This window comes from Gekko japonicus, unplaced genomic scaffold, assembly GCF_001447785.1.
Source record: "Gekko japonicus isolate JY-2015 unplaced genomic scaffold, Gekko_japonicus_V1.1 scaffold20, whole genome shotgun sequence".
NCBI lineage: Eukaryota > Metazoa > Chordata > Lepidosauria > Squamata > Gekkonidae > Gekko > Gekko japonicus.
The window spans coordinates 3,099,105-3,119,584 of record NW_015169172.1 but is presented as its reverse complement, the minus strand read 5'-3'; the positions used below and the strand labels follow the sequence as shown (position 1 = coordinate 3,119,584).

General features: G+C 40.9%; 2 protein-coding genes and 1 long non-coding RNA gene across 3 annotated transcripts in view; 2 read left to right on the top strand and 1 right to left on the bottom strand.

Annotated features, from left to right (window-relative positions):
- The window catches only part of DNAJC6 (DnaJ heat shock protein family (Hsp40) member C6), a 53,903-nt gene extending 43,168 nt beyond the window's left edge, over window positions 1–10,735 (top strand). Inside the window, 4 exon segments of the mRNA XM_015415815.1 lie at window positions 4,289–4,555; window positions 6,335–6,480; window positions 7,907–8,083; window positions 10,172–10,735. Coding sequence (XP_015271301.1) covers window positions 4,289–4,555; window positions 6,335–6,480; window positions 7,907–8,083; window positions 10,172–10,273 — 692 coding nt within the window. The 3' untranslated portion in view covers window positions 10,274–10,735.
- Window positions 297–15,258, bottom strand: LOC107114364. Its single transcript, XR_001482647.1, has 5 exons — window positions 15,231–15,258; window positions 12,304–12,359; window positions 11,166–11,277; window positions 8,906–9,062; window positions 297–488 (listed from the first exon to the last, which is right to left on the bottom strand). It is a non-coding gene; the product is annotated as an uncharacterized LOC107114364 (long non-coding RNA).
- An 84-nt stretch (window positions 15,259–15,342) lies between these two features.
- LEPROT overlaps window positions 15,343–20,480 on the top strand; it is a 6,746-nt gene continuing 1,608 nt past the window's right edge. The window contains exons 1-3 of the mRNA XM_015415816.1: window positions 15,343–15,452; window positions 16,763–16,838; window positions 17,452–17,629. Coding sequence (XP_015271302.1) covers window positions 15,437–15,452; window positions 16,763–16,838; window positions 17,452–17,629 — 270 coding nt within the window. The 5' untranslated portion in view covers window positions 15,343–15,436. The remainder of the gene's footprint in view (window positions 15,453–16,762; window positions 16,839–17,451; window positions 17,630–20,480) is intronic.

Genomic DNA, 20,480 nt, shown 5'->3' with positions numbered 1-20,480 from the left:
TCGCTGTGCAGCACTATGTGTGGCAGGGACCAGTGACGCCCTTTAACATCACAGGGGCGGGAGTCATCCTAGGAAGCATCATCATCATCATCATCATCATCACAGCCCAGAACATCAGCTGCAACGCACCAGAGAACTATGAAGGGGTGGTGGGAAGACCTGCAATGGAGAAGTTGGTAGGAGCAGAAGCACCTTGAGAGGAAGCTGGAAAGCAGGAAAAGGCGGTGACTGGCAGAGACTCAGAGGACAATTTCATAATGCATAATGCTGTAAAGTTTTGAAGACAAACAATGTGGTTCATATCCAAAAGGCTACTTTAGTTAGCATAGTGAGTACTTCCCCCACTTTTCGGCTTCCTTGGCTCCTAATTTGTACTATGTCTGTAACAGCTTGAATTTTCCCCCTGCTGTTTACTGCTTCATCTGCTTAAATGTCACATCGGTTCTAGAATCAGGTATCCGGCTTCCCTCTGCTGGCTTGCTGCTGCTCTGCAGGATAAAAACAAAAAAAGTGTGTCTCATGACACATCACACTATTTCTGGTTATTTCTCTATCTATTCTGTAATATAGAGAAAGTCTTGCATGACTGAAGGAAAAGAATTAGAATATGCAAAGTCTTAACCAGCTTTCCAGAGTACAGTGAAATTTAAATGGCAAAACTGAATAAGTTCTCTGAAAAGAGAGACTGCTCCAAGAAGATAAAAACGACAATTATGTTATAGTTCCAGTTTCTTGCAACTCGCGGCAAGAAAAAAGCAAAACTGAACAACAAGGCGTGGAACTTAATCAGCCTAATTAAGGGCTGAGCTCTAAGACCACCATGTATGACAAGCCAGAGAGGCCAATACACTACAAAAACAACCTGGGCGATATTTAATAATATAAATTTCATATTGTAGTTATGTGTTTGGTGATGGTATGTTGATAAGGCTTCCAAGTTGAATAATGGTATATGATCAACGTGGATTCTTTGATAAAAACAGTTGAGCAACAAAGTAGACAATACCAAAGAGAAGTATGGTCTTATTGAAAACAAAGCTAATAAACATTGGATGGCTTCTTTAGCTCATGTCTTCAAGATTTGCAGTAAACAAACTGGGATCACGGCAAATAACAATATAACAGAATAAAACAATGACTATGTCAGAACTAGCAATGAATCCAAATCTCTTAGGCAAACCACAGATCTCCAAGTAAATTATTACAATTTCACAAGTGTAAACAATGAACATGTTGTTATGTGGGCCCCTTTAAGAAAGATTTTTTTCATGTTCATTGTTTACACCTGTGAAACTGTAATCTATTTCTTGGAGACCTGTAGTTCACCTAAGAGAATTGGTTTTGCTGATGCTTTGAAAGCTTGAAGATCAACAGACATCCCCCCGCAGTGACTTGATTCATTTAAGGAGGCCTCTTTGAACAAGTTTGGAGTACTAAGGACTATTTAACATTGTTTCATGTCCTCCTCTGTATAATAATATGATTAAATGCAGGACATTGTATTTGTATTTTTTCAAGATGGACTTACTTCTATTATTGGTTATAATTAGGATATATTGTTATTATTGTAATTTAAACACCAAGATTTATTTATTTATTTTATTTATTCTTTAGATTTGTATCCCGCCCTCCCCGGAGGCTCAGGGCGGCTAACAAGGGCATAAAATGCCTGATAAAAACAATAAGAACAGTATAAAAATACAATACAATTTACAACATAATACAATTAATAAAATATCGGTGCTCTACTACTCACTCCATTCATAAGATCAAGATGGTGTTCTACAGATGTTATAACAATACAATGACTGCATATGTCCCCACAACCCTGTCATCCGCCAGGTACGTCTCGCACCCCCGATGATACCCGCACCAGCGGTGGTGAGGGTGCGGTGATGGAAAAAGCGTTGATGGAATAATGGTGGTGGCGGCTCCTACTCGAAAGCCTGGCGGAAGAGCTCCGTTTTACAGGCCCTGCGGAACTGCCCAAGGTCCCAAAGGGCCCGGATCTCTTCTGGGAGCTCATTCCACCAGGTAGGAGCCGTCACCGAAAATGCCCTGGCCCTGGTCGCAGCGAGTTTGATGTTCCTGGGGCCTGGAATATCCAGGAGATTTTGGGTCCCCGACCGTAGTGCCCTTGGGGGAACGTGCAGGGAAAGGCGGTCCCTTAGGTAGGCCGGACCCTGGCCATATAGGGCTTTAAAGGTAAGAACCAGCACTTTGAAGTGAATCTGGTACGCCACTGGCAGCCAGTGCAGCGCTTTCAGCACAGGCTGGATGTGATCCCGTCTAGGGAGACCCATCAACAGCCTGGCTGCAGCATTCTGCACTAGCTGCAGCCTCCGAATTTGTGACAAAGGCAGCCCCATGTAGAGAGCGTTACAGTAGTCTAAGCTTGAGGTGACCGTCGCATGGATCACTGTTTATTCATTAAACACACACACACAACCATTTGATAAATAAGTAATTGGATTCATTGCTAGTTCTGACACGGTAATTGTTCTATTTTGTTCAAGATTAGCAGAGCAATCCTAAACAGAGTTGCACCCATTAAGTCCACTGGAGTCAGTGGATTTACAAAGATGCAGCTCTGCTTAGGATTGGCAGTGTTACACTATACATATTTCAGGATATACAAAGAAGCTCCTGGATTCACTGTTCCCCACTTTTTTTGCCTCACCTTTGTGTGTGTGTGCTAAGGATTTTTGTTCCATAAACCCTATTTATTATAACCTGGAAAGGGCAACCTGCACGTGCAGTTACATTCCTCTCATCCAAAACTTTGTACATTCCTGAGCATAAATTTAACTGCTGTCTTTTTCCTAAATGAGCTGGTCGCCTGTTTGATGTTGGGAGACTGAATCCAGGCCCTTCTTCTCCCACAACACATGATCAGGAGGCCTACCTTATGATAGGATGCTTCTGAGTGTAAGGAATGCTGCATCAGTGTCTTTTATTTGTACTTAGAGAATGCAGAGATTTATCCAGTCCACATAACTCTAGAAAATTAGTATTTGCCATATCCTGGTACAAGAGTTTAGTACAAACTAACCTTTTCTGTGTTTCCCTAGCTTAATGACAATGGTGTGTGTAGGTAATCAAATACTACTTTTTGTTAACTATTTTTTTCTTTTAAAAAGGCCATAGACTAAAGAGCTTGAAGAATCAGAATGTAAGCATTCAGTCAGTCTGGATCTGTTTATTCAAATAGATCAGGACCCAGATGGAAGACACTTTGACATGTACACACCAATGCTCCCTCTAAGCTGTAAAGTCTTGTGAGCAAAAATTCTGCTTTGTGAGCAACTGGCGTTAAAGTTGTGAGCCAGCGATTTGGCTCCTGCACAGTTTAGTTTGCTCTCGTGCCCTCCTTCCTGAGCTAAGACAAAAATGTGTGAGCCGGAGGCTAAAAAACTGTGAGCTGCCTCACACTAACTCAGCTTAGAGGGAACATTGGTACACACTGACTTCTTACTTAGAAGTAACACTTTATTCAGGCTTAATGGTCATAGGCTTTACATTAAGGATCATGTAGGAATTGAAAATAATAATAAAGCTGAATTTAGCTACATCAATTGTGCAAGTTTTGCTGTAAATACTTAAAAATAATCTTAATTTATGAACATCTGAAAAGTTCAAACACTTCAAAAGCCAGTTTATAAGGAATTTCTCCCTGGCTGTGGCATATTTTGGACAGTAGAAAAAGACATGTGATAATGAGTTGACCACCAGGGGACAGATGCAAGCGCGCTGCTCTGGAGGCCTCCTAAGGAAATGACCCTTCATCTGAGCTGTGGGCAGTGCATTACAGCACACTATCATATATGACCGCCTCCGTTTCGAAACCAGCTGACTTACTGATTTGTGATATTTAGCTGCTCTCTTCACCTTGGATGCCACTCCAGAAGCTTACTTGGTGTTCTGAAACCACAGGAAAGGGGGAACCCCCTGTATGTGTGGAAGTGCTTGCATAAACCATGACCTCTGAACACCAGAACATTGTTTAGATACCCTGGGTTATATCCAGACTAAATTTTCCACTAACAGAAACGGTGATGTAATTTCTGCCAAATCCTGGGGATCATGGCCCACTATGGGAAGAGGGTAGGCAGGAAAGTTGTATGCCACTGATGGGACTATCATCATAGTTTGGATCCAGCCCCCTATATAAAACTTTTAAGATTCCCCCCAACAATTGTAAATGAAATTAATGGAAGACTAAAGATAAAACTGTTATATACCCCAAGTACAATATCTAGTATCTCATTTCCTATTTTATTTGTTTTAGGTTGTCCTTCCTTTGCCAGCAAACCCAGCACACCAACAGGAATAGGAGGAGGTTTTCCTCCTATGGGTTCACCACAGAAGCCATCACCTCAGCCAATGGGAGGTGGCAGCTGGCAACAGGGTTCAGGTTATTCATGGCCACAATCACAATCCAAACCCCAGCAAAGCATGCCGCATTCCTCTCCCCAAAATAGGCCTAACTACAATGTGAGTTTTTCTGCAATGCCTGGTGGCCAAAATGATCGTGGCAAGGGAACAGGAAGTTCTGGTAAATTGAATTTTTAATTAAATAAAACTTGTTGTGTGTGTGAAAGTAAGGATTTGTTTGTTTTTTATGTTTATGATATTATCTGTATTTCTGGAAACCACTTTGTGTAGGAAAGAAAAAGAGTCTTTTTAAATAGTTTATTTTCCAACATTCTAAATAGTAGTCCAAGTGTATTTTGAAACTGAATACATTTCACTCAGCTATTATGACCTATGATGTTTAGCTGTACTGTAAAAGGTTTGCAGCAACACCTTTCAAAACAGCTCTAGTGGCTTCTGCATCATGCCTTATGTGTGTCCAACTTAGCACATTTTTAGAAGCGAATTATTATAGGACACCAGCTTTTTCTTGTTGTCTTCTAGGGATGGGCATAAACTAGCTCAAGAGCCAAAATTCAGCACAAACTTGGGCTGGTTTGGAGCCCCTGAATCGATGTTTGGGAAGGGCGCCTTCTCCAAACATTTACTGGACTATTGTCCCGTTCAGCTGTTTGCACCATTTAAACCTAACAGCTGAGTGGTGCAGGTCCTCAGCTGACCTGTTAGGTTTAAATGGCTGCCAGCCATTTCACCAGTGGGTTTTGCTTGCGAAACGGATTGCTGAAATGGCTGCCAGCCATTTAACCCTTCCAGAGCTATCCTCCCCAGTGTTCCCTCTAAGCTGAGTTAGTGTGAGCTGGCTCACAGTTTTTTAGCCTCCGGCTCAGTTTTTTCTCTTCGCTCAGGAAGGATGGCTCCAGAGCAAACTAATTTACGCAGTAGCCGAATTGCTTGCTCACAACTTTAATGCCAGTAGCTCACAAAGTAGAATATTTGCTCACAAGGCTCCGCAGCTTAGAGGGAACATTGATCCTCCCCCCCCTTCTCCTGGCCATGGCTTGGGAACTGAACTCGGCAGTTCAGTTTGGGGCCTTTTGGCTCAGTTCAGGGGCTGCCCCGAACCCTAAACCAAACCAGATTCGGTTCATTCCATTCCTATTATTTTTAAATATAATACTGCCAAGCTTGAACTGGTGAACAAGGTCAAACTCAAAATGAGCCCACATTTCTGAAATTTGCTTGTCGGGAAGCGAGTCTTGTACTCTTGAGTACAGTTAAGAATGGATAGGCAACCTCTGACAGACATACTGAACAACAGCAGACTCTTTTGCTTGGCACAGCAGTTCCCTTTGCTGCATCCCAAAAGCAGTGGTGTAGTTGAACTGAGGTAACTTCAAGTCATGGTTGGGTAGCAGAATGGCAAACTAGAAGCCAGTAAGGTTCTGAGAAGAGGTCAGTGCTCTAGAACAGCAATTGTTTACAATCAGAATTTAGAGTGTGGTGGTTCTGAGAACAAAATTTTGACTGAAAACTCTTCCATTAATGCTCACATGCCCATCTAGGACTTTGCTCACAAAGTATCTTTTAGGACAAACCATTATGCAGGTGGTATTTTTCTTCCACTATAATCAGTGTGTACACTGAAAACAAAATCACTAATGTTTCATACATACACAGGCTTACTTTATCCTTTACTCCCATGCTAAAAGGACAGATCTATATCTAACATGTGCAGCGTCAGATGTAGTACAACACTTCCCTGCTCAACATCTTCACAGGCAGATGTTGCATTTTTACAGCATTTGGGATAAAAGACTTTCCTGTCCTTAGGATAAACATTAACTTTAGGCAGCTGTATGCTTTTTATTATGTAATAATAAATTCCGGCAGTTGGTTTTTAAATAATATGGTGTTTATACCTTTCCAAGTAACTTGCTTACGCCTTTTTATTATCTTTAAGACTCAAAGCCGAAAGGAACTTCTGACTTTGAGGACCTTTTATCTGGTCAAGGTTTTAATGCCCACAAAGACAGAAAGGGACCAAGAACAATAGCAGAAATGAGGAAGGAAGAAATGGCCAAGGAGATGGATCCTGAGAAGTTAAAAGTAAGCTGTGTGTTTGTAATCTGATAACTATATATTGAGGACTTTATATTTTTGGCTTGAGAAATAACTTTAGATATTTCACACTATGGAGATAGGGTGGGGAAGGGGGTCAGATGAACAGGAGTTCATCTTACCTCTGTGAATGCTTCACTCATGTCTCTGCAAACCATGAAGAAGCATACTTAACACAATAACAAAACAGAATCTAATTTTTTATTTCTTCTGGGATTTAACACTTGTATACTATCAACGGCCTTCCAGAATAGCCATGTTTCCCATGTGTTTCTGGAAGGTCTTCAGAGAAATGCACACATGCACCTCCTTGGAGAGAAAATTACATAATTTAGGATCAGCAGCCAAGAAGGGCCTCCCATGAGTTCCCACCAGCTGAAGCTCTGAACAACTGGTTCCTGCAGCAGGGCTCTTCCTGATGATCTTAAGGCCTGGACTGTTTCACAATGGAGGAAGCAGTCCAGGGCGGATCCAGACTTACCGCAAATTGCCCCTTCCAGCTGAAGGTAGCCTCTCATATCATTCCTCAGGGTCCCCTATCCTTCAGGAACAGCATTTCATGGATATCAGTGGGCTGTACTGGGGGGGGGGGTTAGACAAGAAAGTTACATTCTGCTGATGGAAAATTTCGTCTGGGCCCAACCCAATCCTTCAGGTACTTGGGAATGAAACAACAGGAAAGGGGGATCCCCTGTATGTTTGAAATTTTTAAAAAGTCAAAATCAGCATTGTGATATGAGTCTGGAAAACAATCTGGGAGCACAAGTAACTGATATACTAAAACACTATACTTCACAGGCTACGTTATTCAACTACATTATTCTGTTCCATACTTTTCAAGATCTTTATGGATGCCAACAAAATAGCATCATTGAATCATAGCGTTGGAAGGGGCTATATGGGTAACCTAATCCAACCCCCTGCTCAATGCAGGATCAGCCTTAAGCATCCTTGACAAGCGTTTGTCCAGTTGCTGATTGAAAACTGCCAGAGCGGGGGAGCTCACCACCTCATTAGGTGGCTGATTCCACTGCTGAACTATTCTTACTCCCTGCCCTCCTCCAAGTGACAGCCTTTCAGATACTTAAAAGTAAGCAATCATGTTCCCCCTTAACCTCTTCTCCAGACTGAACATTCCCAAGTCCCTCAGCCTTTCTTTGTAGGGCCTCATTGTTCTCTTCTGCACCTGCTCCATTCTGTCCACATCCTTTCTGAAGTGACTTCATTATCTTTTGTGTGAATCCCACCTCTAGAAGCAATGTTATATATTTGTTTTTGGAGATAGTTGTTTATATTTGTTCTTCCTTTAATATCGGAAGAAGTTCTTGAGAGGCATCCAATAAGCCTTTCCAACACTTGCATTTGCTAGTTAATATAGCTATTGTCTGGTTCTGAATTGTATATGTATACACAGATCCTTGAATGGATTGAAGGAAAGGAGAGAAATATAAGAGCCTTGTTGTCCACAATGCACACAGTGCTATGGGAAGGTGAAACAAAATGGAAACCAGTTGGCATGGCAGATCTTGTAACTCCAGAGCAAGTGAAGAAGGTCTACCGGAAAGCAGTTCTTGTTGTTCATCCTGACAAAGTAAGTAGCCTTATTTGCAGATAAATAACTTAATTCACAATTATATTAGTCCATAGATTCCTTTTAGATCTAGCCACATGACTTCTCCTCACTATTTAAAAACAATATGTAATAAACAGCCACAATATCTTGTGTGGGAATATTAGTATAGCCTTATTTATATCCTTATGGTACAATGCAACTTACAGGTCACAAAATTGGGAAGGGAGAGAAGGAAACTCTATGTATGAGACATCTAACATAGGACTCAGAGGTGGTTGACCAAAAAGTCCCAGAATAGCACATCTTGTATATTTAAAAAATAGTTATCCCAGTTAAAATTCCAATAAATATTAGTAAATGTGAAAGATGAACTTGACGTTTTTGACCCCAAGATTTTGATCCTAGGGCTGTAATGCAAATGTAATAAAGAATTTCATAGCAATTTTTTAAAATGAAAGCATTACTAGTAACATTACTTTGTACGGCTTGCAACAACACAGTAGGTGGGTTCTGTGACCCTCATGAGGATCCTGACCATGGGCTGAAGACTACTGGTGGATGTCCACAGCCTACATCATTGTAACATAGGGACAAATCTAGCCCCCTCCCCCGGATAAACACAACAAAAATCACACGCACATAAGTAATGCTCCCTCTACGACCAATTCTACTGCATAAATTAGTTTGTTCTGGAACCATCCTTCCTGAGCTAAAACAACAATGTGTGAACCAGAGGCTAAAAAACTGTGAGCTAGCTCACACTAACTCAGCTTAGAGGGAACACTGCATATGACAGACTTAGAAATAGCTAATTGTTTTGTGCTTCTGATATATACATACCACCAGCTGAAGTTTGCAACAAGTGGGCTGCCACTGAGTTGCTGCCACACTGTTAACAAGTCCACGTAGCGATGCAAGTATGAAAAGGTTTTCATCAACTAGTAAATTTTTATGGATTGCAAGGCCAACTCAGATCTTTGGTGCAGTCTGCTCTTTCCTGGGCGAGAAAAATTCAAGTAAATCCAAACTTGATTAGCTCATCTAGGTAGGTAGGTAGAACATTTATTGTATATGGCCATAGGCCTTTACAATCGAGAGTCGTTAGAGATAAAATACACTTACAGATATAACAATAAAGAGCCTCACTAAAACATAGCAATATAATAAAGGTAAAGGTTTCCCTTGCTCGAAAGCCAGTCGAACCCGACTCTAGGGATGCGGTGCTCATCTCCGTTTCCAAGCCAAAGAGCCAGCGCTGTCCAAAGACATTTCCGTGGTCATGTGGCCAGCATGACTAGACATTGAGGTGCACAGAACGCTGCTACCTTCCCACCGAAGCGGTACCTATTTATCTACTTGCAATTTCTTGCTTTCGAACTGCTAGGTTGGCAGGAGCTGGGGCCAGAGACAGGAGCTCACTCCGTCATGCGGCACTCGGGTCTCGAACTGCCAAACTACCGACCTTCCGGTCTGCAGTTCAGTGTCTAAAAGCATTTATAATTATGTTTACTTAAAATATAACAATAAAATACGTAAAACTAACTAGCAGCAGCTGTATCAGTTGTTATTTTCCTAATTGCTACATTTGCTCTTATTTTTCTAGCAGCTAGAGCAAAAAGTGCCATCCTGTTGGAAACAAAAGAATCTGTATCTGACAACATAAAAATTAGTTTATCAGAGTCAGAAAGAAGGTGGAGACCAGACAATATGTTGGCGAGAAATTTTCCTCTTGGTTCCGAGTATATGGGACAATTTAGAACGTAATGTGGCAGGTCCTCAATCGAGGATACATATAAGCTGGTCTACAGTTTTTTTCTGGAATCGTCCGAGCAGCATCTCAGTTGTCATTGACTGGAAACGTAATGATGAAAGTGCTGCCCTGAGCTTATAAATTGTAATTTCTGTCAAATAATGCGCTCTAAGATCTTTTTTGATGGTTTTGTACCATGGAGCAAATTTTGATTTAAAAATTTGTCAATTAGGGCATCTTCTTTATAAATCCATTCCCTTAAATCGACATTGCTTCCCCAAGATTGCAATAAGATTAGCTCATGTGAACAGCCTCTAATATGATATGTGATGTTTTCTTACTCTGTTTCCTTCTAGGCTACAGGGCAGCCATATGAACAATATGCAAAGATGATTTTTATGGAGCTCAATGATGCCTGGTCAGAATTTGAAAACCAAGGCCAAAAGCCCTTGTATTAGCAGACTTCCTCAGACATTGCTGTAGATCTGTGCTAGTGCTCGTATAGTTTCTTACCACAAGATTTTCACAGCTGAACTGAATATCTGGCTGGAAATTTGGAAAAAATAATACTAGCCCTGATACTAAAATCATCATCATGAAGAGAGGAAAAAATATAGAGGGTGCTCCTTACATATGCCATGAGTTACAAATGCAAAGAGGGGAATTCTAGGAATCTCACAGTGTTCTTTCGGGTTTAAACAGGGTAGGTAAGAATGCATACTAGAAAACTTGGATTGTTAGTTTTGGAACTAGGAGATGAAACAGATTTCCTCCCCAGTTAAGAAACTGAAATTTTTATCAGTAAAGGTGTGACTCAAACCTGAAAATCTGATTCCGGACAGACTTTCTCAAAACTTACATGCTTTATGTTGTTACTCTTAATTTGGCATTTCAGTTATTTCTTGTACTATATTTCTGAATCTGACAGTTAGGCAACTGATTACATGTCTGGCAACTTGCTGCCTTAAGCATAGTACTGTATTTCAGGTTTCAGACAAACATAACCATAGGTCTTGGGAAAGTGTCTTTAAATGATTTAATAATTCTGTGACACATTGAAGATAATGTCCAAGTCAAGGAAGCGCTGAGCTGAGCATTTATGAACAGTGAGGATGAGTTTAAACAGCCTTTGCAAGGCATGATTAAAAAGGAATGTCTTAAACCCTTGTATCAAAACCAAAAGTTGAAGCCTTGCATTTTCTATTGACGTTATGAGTTTAAGTTGTCCTTTCTTTATTCATTGTGTTGTTGCTCATATCCAGTCAACTATTCCCAGATGCTCTGGAGAGTAGCTGATCATGAGCTGATGGTGACATAGCTTTGTATTCTAAGCCTCTGTTGGCAACTTACCACATTGCTCATGCAGTTTTGCCAGATGTAACGTAAGCAAACAGTGACTCCTATTTACATACAGTATATTGGCCCAGTAAGCAATAATGTTCATATGGTCACATGGTGGTATCTGTGAAGATAAAACAAAAATGTTGTCATATCTTCCTGCAAAACTAGTTTTTACGTAAAACTTTGAAATGTTTCTCCTTTTGCATAAAAACTTGTAATAGCACTTTTATGCACTGGTATTTCCTGAATGAAATCTGGCTTCTGCAAGGCATGGGGTAGTCAAATATTATGCTGCTCTCAATTCCCCCCCCCCGCCCCCTTAGGACAGTTGATCGACTGTTGCCTTGCAGCAACACCCATGCAGAACTGTGAAGTTTCTAGAGGTCCACTGTGTTTATAGAGTCAGATGGCACTGGACACCATCAGATCCTGGACCTCATTATACATTCCATTTCTTCATGGCATTATTGCTCAGTATGCTGCAAAAGTTACTAGGGGGAAATATGGTCTCTGCACCTGCTTTTTGGATAGATAGCAGAAAGGCCGAAAAACTTCCACATGCATTAAGGGGGGAAATCCCTAGCAGATGTGAAGATCTTAGTCAATTTGGTGTTTTAAGGACAATCTATTTGTTTTTTCCTGTTACCATTTTCAAGTGGCACCCATTTCTGCAGATACAGTATGTAAACCAGCCTACCTTTATTTTTATATAAAATGCCATCTTTTTGTTGTACTGATCCTTTATTTATTGCCATTTACTGCCAACATGAAACAAACACCAAGTCTTCTTTTTTATATATACAAGGCATTAAGATGTTCAAACAGCTATAAAACTGGATGTTATTTATTAACATATTATGAAATGTTTTGATCAAGTATGTGCTTGTCTTATTAAAAAAATTGGAATGTGATTCATGTTCCCGTGACTTGTTTTCCTCTGTTCTATTCACATCTGTACATACTGTGTGAACTATGCTTATGAGTGTACAAATGGATTTAATTCATGTAGCATACATTTTTGAAATTACAAGAATGGCATTAACTTTGTATCACTGTTCAAAAGAAAGGCCCTGGATAACTCAATTGTTGATTAAAATACATCATTTAAGCTTCATTTAGTTCAGTAAAAAAAGTTATAAAAACTTACCCAACTCCAACACCTCCTCTGACTGCAGTGTTTTTATGGTGCATGAAACAGACCTGCTGTATGTCAAAAGTATGGAAGTTAAACAAATGGGGGGTTGTCATATCAGATAGTTACAGAACTTGTCAAGTTTACTGTTTAACTAAAAACTGTTGTAATTTTTTTTGTAAATATACAGTATTCTCAATGAAATGTGACTGGTCTAAAATATTTGTACATATTAAAAAGTTCAAAGAATTCAATCATTTTTAAAAAAATTTATACAGAGGTAAAGCAATACCAAAGAAGCAAAACATATTATCATTGTTTGGTTACAGTAAATTACCAGCCAGATCAGTAGACGACTTTGTATTTAGGAATGCACCCTTACTTGTGAAAATCAGATTGTGCTGAACCTGTTTCTGCACATTTGTGATTATATGTACACTTTTTAACGTGGTTTTTTTTTTTCCAGTTTAGGCCCCATCTCCCTTATATATAAAAGCCGAATGATGGTGGCACTTCTCTAGAACATACCACACGCTCTGGAATTGGTTGGCGCCCTGGTGTGTCACTCAGAATCTGTCCCTATCCACTGGTTACATTGCTTGAGTCTCACCTCGCCAGTCAGAACACAGAGGTTATTTGCATATGCAGCCTCATTGGCCTTTGCCTCGGAACACAGAGGTCGTTTGCATATGCGACTTGATTGGCTTTTGCCTCTAACATTCTAAACAGTTTGCTCTTCTGAGGTAAAATGTGTCCAATCTCCAGGTGAGGGCTGGAGATCACTCAGAATTACGACTGCTTTCCAGACGACAGAGATCAGTTTCCCTGGAGAAAATGGTGGGCTCTGTATCCTTATACGCTGCTGAGGTGGCCCCTGTATGACAGCCAATGTGACGTAGCAGTCAGGACTTCAGAGCACGGAGAAGCTGCAGGTGTGTGGGGGGGTGGAAAGCTGAAGAGTGAGGGGGAAATAAAGGTAGGTTGATGATTGGCTGGGAAGGAGATAGCATTGCCAACTCCAGGTGGGAAATTCCTGGAGATGTGAGGGATGGAGCCTGGAGAGGGTGAGGTTTCAGGAGGCGTGGGACCTCGGACAGGTACAAAGCCACAGACGCCACTTCCAAACCAACCATTCCCTTCTGGGGAACCATCGTTGCCAATCTCCAGGTGAGGGCTGGCGATCACTCAAAATTACAACTGTTCTTTAAGGTAGCAGAGATCAGTTCCTCTGGAGAAAATGGTGGACTCAGTGTCATTATACCTGAGGTCGCCACAGCAAATTGACACTGAGTGTCCAAGGCCGGGGCACCTGCCCAGAGGCTCTTTCTAGAGGCCGTTGTATTTATTTCCACAACGGGTCTTTTTCCTAGTATTATATAATGGAGTTAAGCAATAATGGATTTACAGCAAATTTCTGGCTCCATTTTCTTTGGAAGAGCTAGATTTTTAGAATAGAGATTAAAGCACAATACTATACAGACACTAAGCTAAGTGGAGTAATTCTGCCTAGGACTGTACAATGTAAACTACTTTAGTGGCCAGCTGTTTTTGGCCAGGTGTTTTTTCTGTATGCAAGCACACATAACAGATGTCCCCATGAGTAAATTGCAGAAATATAATAATGAAAACAGTATACATGAGCAAGGGCTCCATTTTCTTTGGAAGAGCTAGATTTTTAGAATAGAGATTAAAGCACAATACTATACAGACACTAAGCTCAGTGGAGTAATTCTGCCTAGGACTGTACTATGTAAACTACTTTAGTGGCCAGCTGTTTTTGGCCAGGCACATTCACATAACAGATGTCTCCATGAGTGAATTGCAGAAATATAATAATGAAAACAGTATACATGAGCAAGGACACAAATATTTAAAAGTGCTGCTAGTCACACAGTATGCAAACAACCCTTAGACCAATATTCAGGTATCTGGCACAGCTCTTCCTTAAAAAGAGAAGGCTGTTTTGCGGTGTCACCTTAACATAGGGTTGCCAAGTCTTACCTTGGCTTTAGTGGGGGGAAGTGACATCATTGCATCGCATATGTTGGGAGTGGGGCCACAATCATTCGAGGGAAAACCATAGAGTTTTCCCTCGAATGATAGAGCATCCCCCCGCAATGTGCCAGATGTGATGATGTCACCTCCAGGTGGCGTCATTGTGCCAGGCACGTCTGGAACTTTGGGGGCAGGGTTCCCCCCAGCAGACCAATCTGGACTGCCGGGAATGGGCCTCTCGAGCGGGGGTTTCCCTGCCCTCCAGGGGACTTGGCAACCCTACCTTAACAATGTATATGCAAATTATCAGAAAAAATTGAAACATACCATTCAAATTATGTGTCTTTCAAAAGTAAAAAAGTAGCAGACATCTCATAAGGGTTAAAACACTAATAAAGGTGTTAACAGGAGCTCTATATGGAAGAGGTGGGAGTCCCATTGTGGAACATCTTAGTTGGATAGGACTGATATTAGTATGTTAGCTTACTTGTGACATATGAACTCCAGCCACATTGATATATATACGCTTATTAATGCTCACTCCCACCAGGTTTGAACAGGAACTTGGGTTTTATAAGTCACTGTAGGTGCCAACAGCTATCCATGACCTACCCTTTTAGAAATGTTAATTATTTCTGCTAATTACTTCTCACCCTGCATCTTTTTTGATAGATCTGGTTCTGTTTATCCTACCATACACACACACACACACACACACACTCTCTCTCTCTCTCTCTCTCTCTCTCTCTCTCTCTCTCTCTCTCTCTCTCTCCCCCCCCCCCCCCCTTTATTGCTTATTGTTTCTAACTGGCCTCTGTAACATCTCCCCACTCCTCCATTTCCGTTGCATGTAACTTTAGGTATAAATATAAGCCTTGTAGAACTACAATTTATGCACCGGAAGCGAGCTCCGATCCAGAGGAGCGGATACTGGAACAAATTCTTACTGTTTAAGCTGACAGCGGACGTCCGTTTAACTTGCCCCCAGAACACGCCTCTTCTTAAAACACGTGTCCTTGAGGTGGCGGGAGGGGAGGGCCGAGAGTGTCACGACAACGTCACGTGACAGGAAAGCGGAAGAAGCGAGCGAGCGCCTTTATACAGTCGACAAAAGCCGAAGACTTGATAATAGCCCCCCACAAGGGACTGTGACATGGCGGGGGTGAAAGGTACTAGCTTTTTTTCTTCCGCCGCCACACTCTTCCGTCCCCTGGTGTTGCCCTGGCAACCTTCCTTAGGTTCAGAGTGCAGTCCTAGGCATCTTGTGCTAACACGTAACTTTCACTGTATTCGGTGGGGTTTTCTTCGAAGCAAGCAAGAATGTATAGATGAGCCTACTTCGGCAGATCTTTGCTAATGTCGGACGTCTCGCCCGGCAGCCCGCACGCACGCACGCAGTCCCCGCATTTCCTGAGTATTTGGCATTGAATCTTGATGCTGAATACCTCTCGGTTAGAAATGTTGCACTCTTGAGTTTTGCTACTCTCGTTTTCTTCTACATTTTTGCGGGGCTGTTTCATTTGAAGCACTCGAGGAGGAGAAGCTCCGACGAAAGCGCCTTTACGTGTAAATCATCCTGCCCCTCAGCGTACCGCAGCGGCAGGGGCCGCCCTCTATGAGTCTCTTTCTACTTCTGAAGTGAGGCATGGTGGTTGCTAGAACTGCCCTTTGCTGTAATGGCGCCTTGACTTAAGAGGAAAGGTGGAGGATAAACAGTTTAGTGCATAAACGGTCTTTGGGGTGTCCTCCCCATGCCTACTAGCCTGGAGCTCCATTATGTTTTCCTGATGGGTTTGGGTTCCTCATGTGTGCCTTATTTCTCCTTTTATAGGAAAGTGAGTTTGGTTTCACTCGTGTTTCACTCATTTTATGCCTTCTGACCAGTGTTTTTGGGTTCAAAACCTATTTTTGAATATTTTTAACGTTACATTTTCTGCATGAACCTGCTATGACCATTCTTTAGAAGAATAGAACAGGGAATTCTGTAGGTGCAGCTGGTTATATGGGGTGAGGTGGGGACCCTTCCTGAAATTTCCTTTTCTAGACAACAGTTAAAATACAGGAGCTCTTGGCCTCCTTTGCAGGCCACTGTGATCCCAAAGTGGGCTTTTGTTGGTGGTCTTTTAATCAAATTCCGCAGGCCTTAAGGAAATTATGGATTTTAACACAGTTTGATTCCTACTACTATGTGCAGATTGCAACATTAACCTTAGATAAAATATTTTGTTTACTAAAAGTACTGAAAATGAGCATGGATGGGTGTCTTTATAATGTAAGCAGCTAACCAGAAAGTATGATTGTTGAAAATCACAAGAAAGTGCTCCTCCTATAATGTGCAGTCTCATCATGCAGTAATTGAATCTTGGATTATGTTAATTTATAACTCGTGAATTTAAATTGTACAGAATGTATTGTTTTGGCTTTAATAAATTTATTTAACAGACTTCTGACATAAAACCTTTTATTTCTGGTTTTATAGCCCTGGTTGGCTTATCATTCACGGGAGTCATTGGCCTGACGTTTCTTATGTTGGCATGTGCCCTAGAAAATTATGGGTAAGAATATGTTAATCTGAAGTATGTGTTAGTGCTTTGTTATCTAGTTTGATTTAAACACTAATGTAAAATGCTAGGCTTGAGGTAGATGTGGTGATTGGATATCCCTGAATTGATATCCCTATGAGGGTGATGTGTAAATAGCAGCCACAGAATAGCCAAGGGAATTTAGATCTAGGGGAAATGGGAAAGATGTATTGTTTGCTTGGAAGAGCTGTAAAGTGAAGCTAGAGTAGTTTGGTGAAAAATTAAGGAGGTGGGTTCTGAGACTGGGAACTAGCTTTGTCAGGTAGAAAGGAAACAAGATGGTAAAATGACAGGAGGATCAAAGAAGAATTATGTGTACACAAGAGAGTGATAATATTTTCAAGTGTGCAGAAAACAAAGGGTGAAAAGGCAAGAGAAAATGCTGTTGGGCTGAAGGGACAGAATCTTGAAGGACTAGAAGGCTTGAAAATATATGGCCCTATTTGCTTTCTATGATAGCATGTTGCTCCCATTTATGTGGGGTCAAGAATTTAGTTACTTTGATTTCTGAGGAAGAAACTTGTCCATAAGGTTTATTTTAAGCTTCCTTATTTTTTCTCTTATCCTTGTATTTGTTTTTCTACAGTGTATATTGGCCTCTATTTGTTTTGATATTTTATGCCATATGTCCTATACCTCACCTCATTGCAAAACGATTAAGTGATGATACAGATGCTGCAAGCAGTGCCTGCAGGGAGCTAGCATATTTCGTCACAACTGGAATTGTGGTTTCTGCCTTTGGATTGCCTATCATCCTTGCACGAGTTACAGTGGTAAGATCTTAAAGCAAGATCCTGAATGTTAATCTGTGGATCTTTTTGGAATATGGAAATTTCTGGTAAATGGTATAGCACATGCATAACTTACACGTGTGTATCATGCTACTGAAAAAGTAGCTCTGTGTCTGCTATTTGGTGATTTGGTTTTGTCATCATGCATGTTGTAGGAAATAGCTCTTTCTAGTTCCAGCACACCCTTGGGAGGTGTTCTAGAGACAGGAAAAACTGGAATATAATATCTTGAACTGCTTGTTGCATTTGCCTATATCTTAACTGTTTCCCCCCCATGTGTTATCATGCCTCCTTTTAAAGTTCAGAATGTTTACACTTTTAGTTTTTTTAAACCATAATCCAGATAATTTAAATACGTAGTTGAATTCAGGGGAGTTAAATTTTAATTAGCAAAAACATTCATTTGCCTTAATGCAGAAACTCTATTTATAATAGATAACATATATATAAGATTTTGATCGATCACAACTCTCAACTAGTGACTCATGAGGTTGTTTACAATGTAAAGGAACAGCAAAAATGAAACAAATTCCAGTATTAAACACACACTATACAGCAGATTAAAAATTCAACCGGCATGCACTTACATTGCAAGGCTTCATACCATCTTTTAATGATCTCTTCTGCAATTTGTTTTCCAAATCCACATCGGGTTGAAGTGGCAACTGAAGGGTCTGAGTTTTGATGACTGGTCTTAATTACTCCGTTTTTCTTTGGTTGAGAAGAATATTAGATCTTCTGAATTATTTTTTGGTGTCTGAATCAAGGGGTTTGCTCTCTTTGCTCTTCTGGTTGCAGAATTAATTGAATGTTGCCCTAACAAGGTATGTTCTTGGCACCATTCTGGTTGCTTATAGCCAGTGAAGATGGGATAGTGTATCAGTCCTAAGCAGAAGACAGCTGTCTCTGTGTAGTCCTTCTTTCTTAAAAATGTGGCTGTCGCTCTCCCCCTTTCTACATCCCATGAAAAATCATTGCTGTCTGTGTTCAAAACATCCTTCCTTATTAATGAAGACATGCCTCTTCCTGCTCCTCAACAGTAAAAACAACCACTGTGAAATACAGCACTATTACAATAAAGGCAAAAATAAAAAGTGAATAACTCAGAAGTGTTATTATAATGTAGTAATTATTTCCAATATTCCATATAAGATATTCAATACAAAATATAGTTATTCCCATCCAGTATCAAAGTGGCATACAGAAAACCATCACAAGGGAAAAGTTCAAGGAAAATTTATAAGTAGAATTAATCAAAATCCGCTCAGTGTCCAAAGCGTAATTCTCTATGTTGACATGTGCTCACAAACTCTGTGTGAAGGATAAAGTGTAATACAGAGATACCACTAGAGAGAGCTCTAATTCCTTATTCAGCTCTAATCTCGCTGATTCACAAAAAGGGTTCTGATGAAAATGAGATTCCAAACTATTGCCCTATCTCACTTCTTAACGTCGATTATAAGATCTACAGCTCTATTCTTGCACAGAGGCTACAGACGGGTACTTGTTCAACTGATACATCAAGACCAGGCTGGGTTTTTACCCAAACGGCAATTGAGGCAAAATGTGAGAATCATCCTGAATGCCTTAGAATATTGTGAAGCAAATTTTGATAAACAATTAGCTATAATCTTTCTAGGTGCCGAAAAGGCGTTCGACAATATCAACTGGGACTTTATGATTCAAAACTTTAAAATAACTGATTGTGGAGAAGCTTTTATCAACATGATAGAGGCTATTTATAAGAAACAAGATGCTAGAATTGTGGTAAATGCAGACATAACTTCCAATATAGACATATGTAAGGGCACCCATCAGGGTTGCCCTCTTTCGCCACTTCTATTTATTTTTACTATTGAAGGCCTCTGTGAAGCTATAAGGAATGATAACCGAATCTATGGAATTAAAATAAAAGGCCAGGAATATAAAATCCAAGCTTATGCTGATGATTTAGCAATTATTTTATTAGATCCGCTTAGATCTGTTCTAAATGGCTACTGGTTTTGATATGCGAACTCCATAGCAATCTAACAGCTAAAATAAGCGATATTAAAGTAGTACTTGCTATTTGGTAGAACAGGAATAAGTTAAAAATATAAACTGTTGACCTCCAGTTTTGGCGACTCACAGGTCCGACATGTCCCATCGAGCTCTGATGGGGACGCGCCGAGGCATGGCGGACAGGAGGGGTCCCGGATGGGTCCGCCCCCCCCAGAGTCCTTGTAGGGGACTCCTGGCTTGGAGTGCTGCGGAGAGCCCCTTCTGAGGCGATGGCTGAGGAATTGGGGCTCTCCTTACTCCGAGAGGTCTTGCTGCCACGAAGCCGTCATGGTGACTAGAACTGGCTATTGGAGGAAGCAAATAAGTGATCCAGCGTAAATGAGCTCCTACGATAACTTAAAGGCGATAAAACTGTGAGTTAACCGATCCCCTCTACAAGCGGCTGAGCCTTTAAGGTGAACGGCAGCAATTCATGAGATAAGCGGTGGGCAGGGGAGGAGGTGGGGATTCCCCCCACACAAAATTAAATGGTTCCTGAACAATAAACTGGGAGGAAAGAAGTGAAACTGACCGTGAGAGACAGCAAACGAGACCAAAAGGTGCAAAATAGTCCAAAGCGTTTTCAAATTGGAGAACTTTTATTTTAACTTTAAAAACTTTCTCCTTGTGTAAACAATGTCTGGTAGAGGGAGAAGAATGGTGTAGGAAAAGAAGCCTCTCACAGGAAATAATCAACCAATGACTCCTTCCCAGACACAGGAAGCAGCTGCTGACTTTCCTAATATGTTGGCACTGGCATTGCACCCTCTGCTGGAGCAGATGT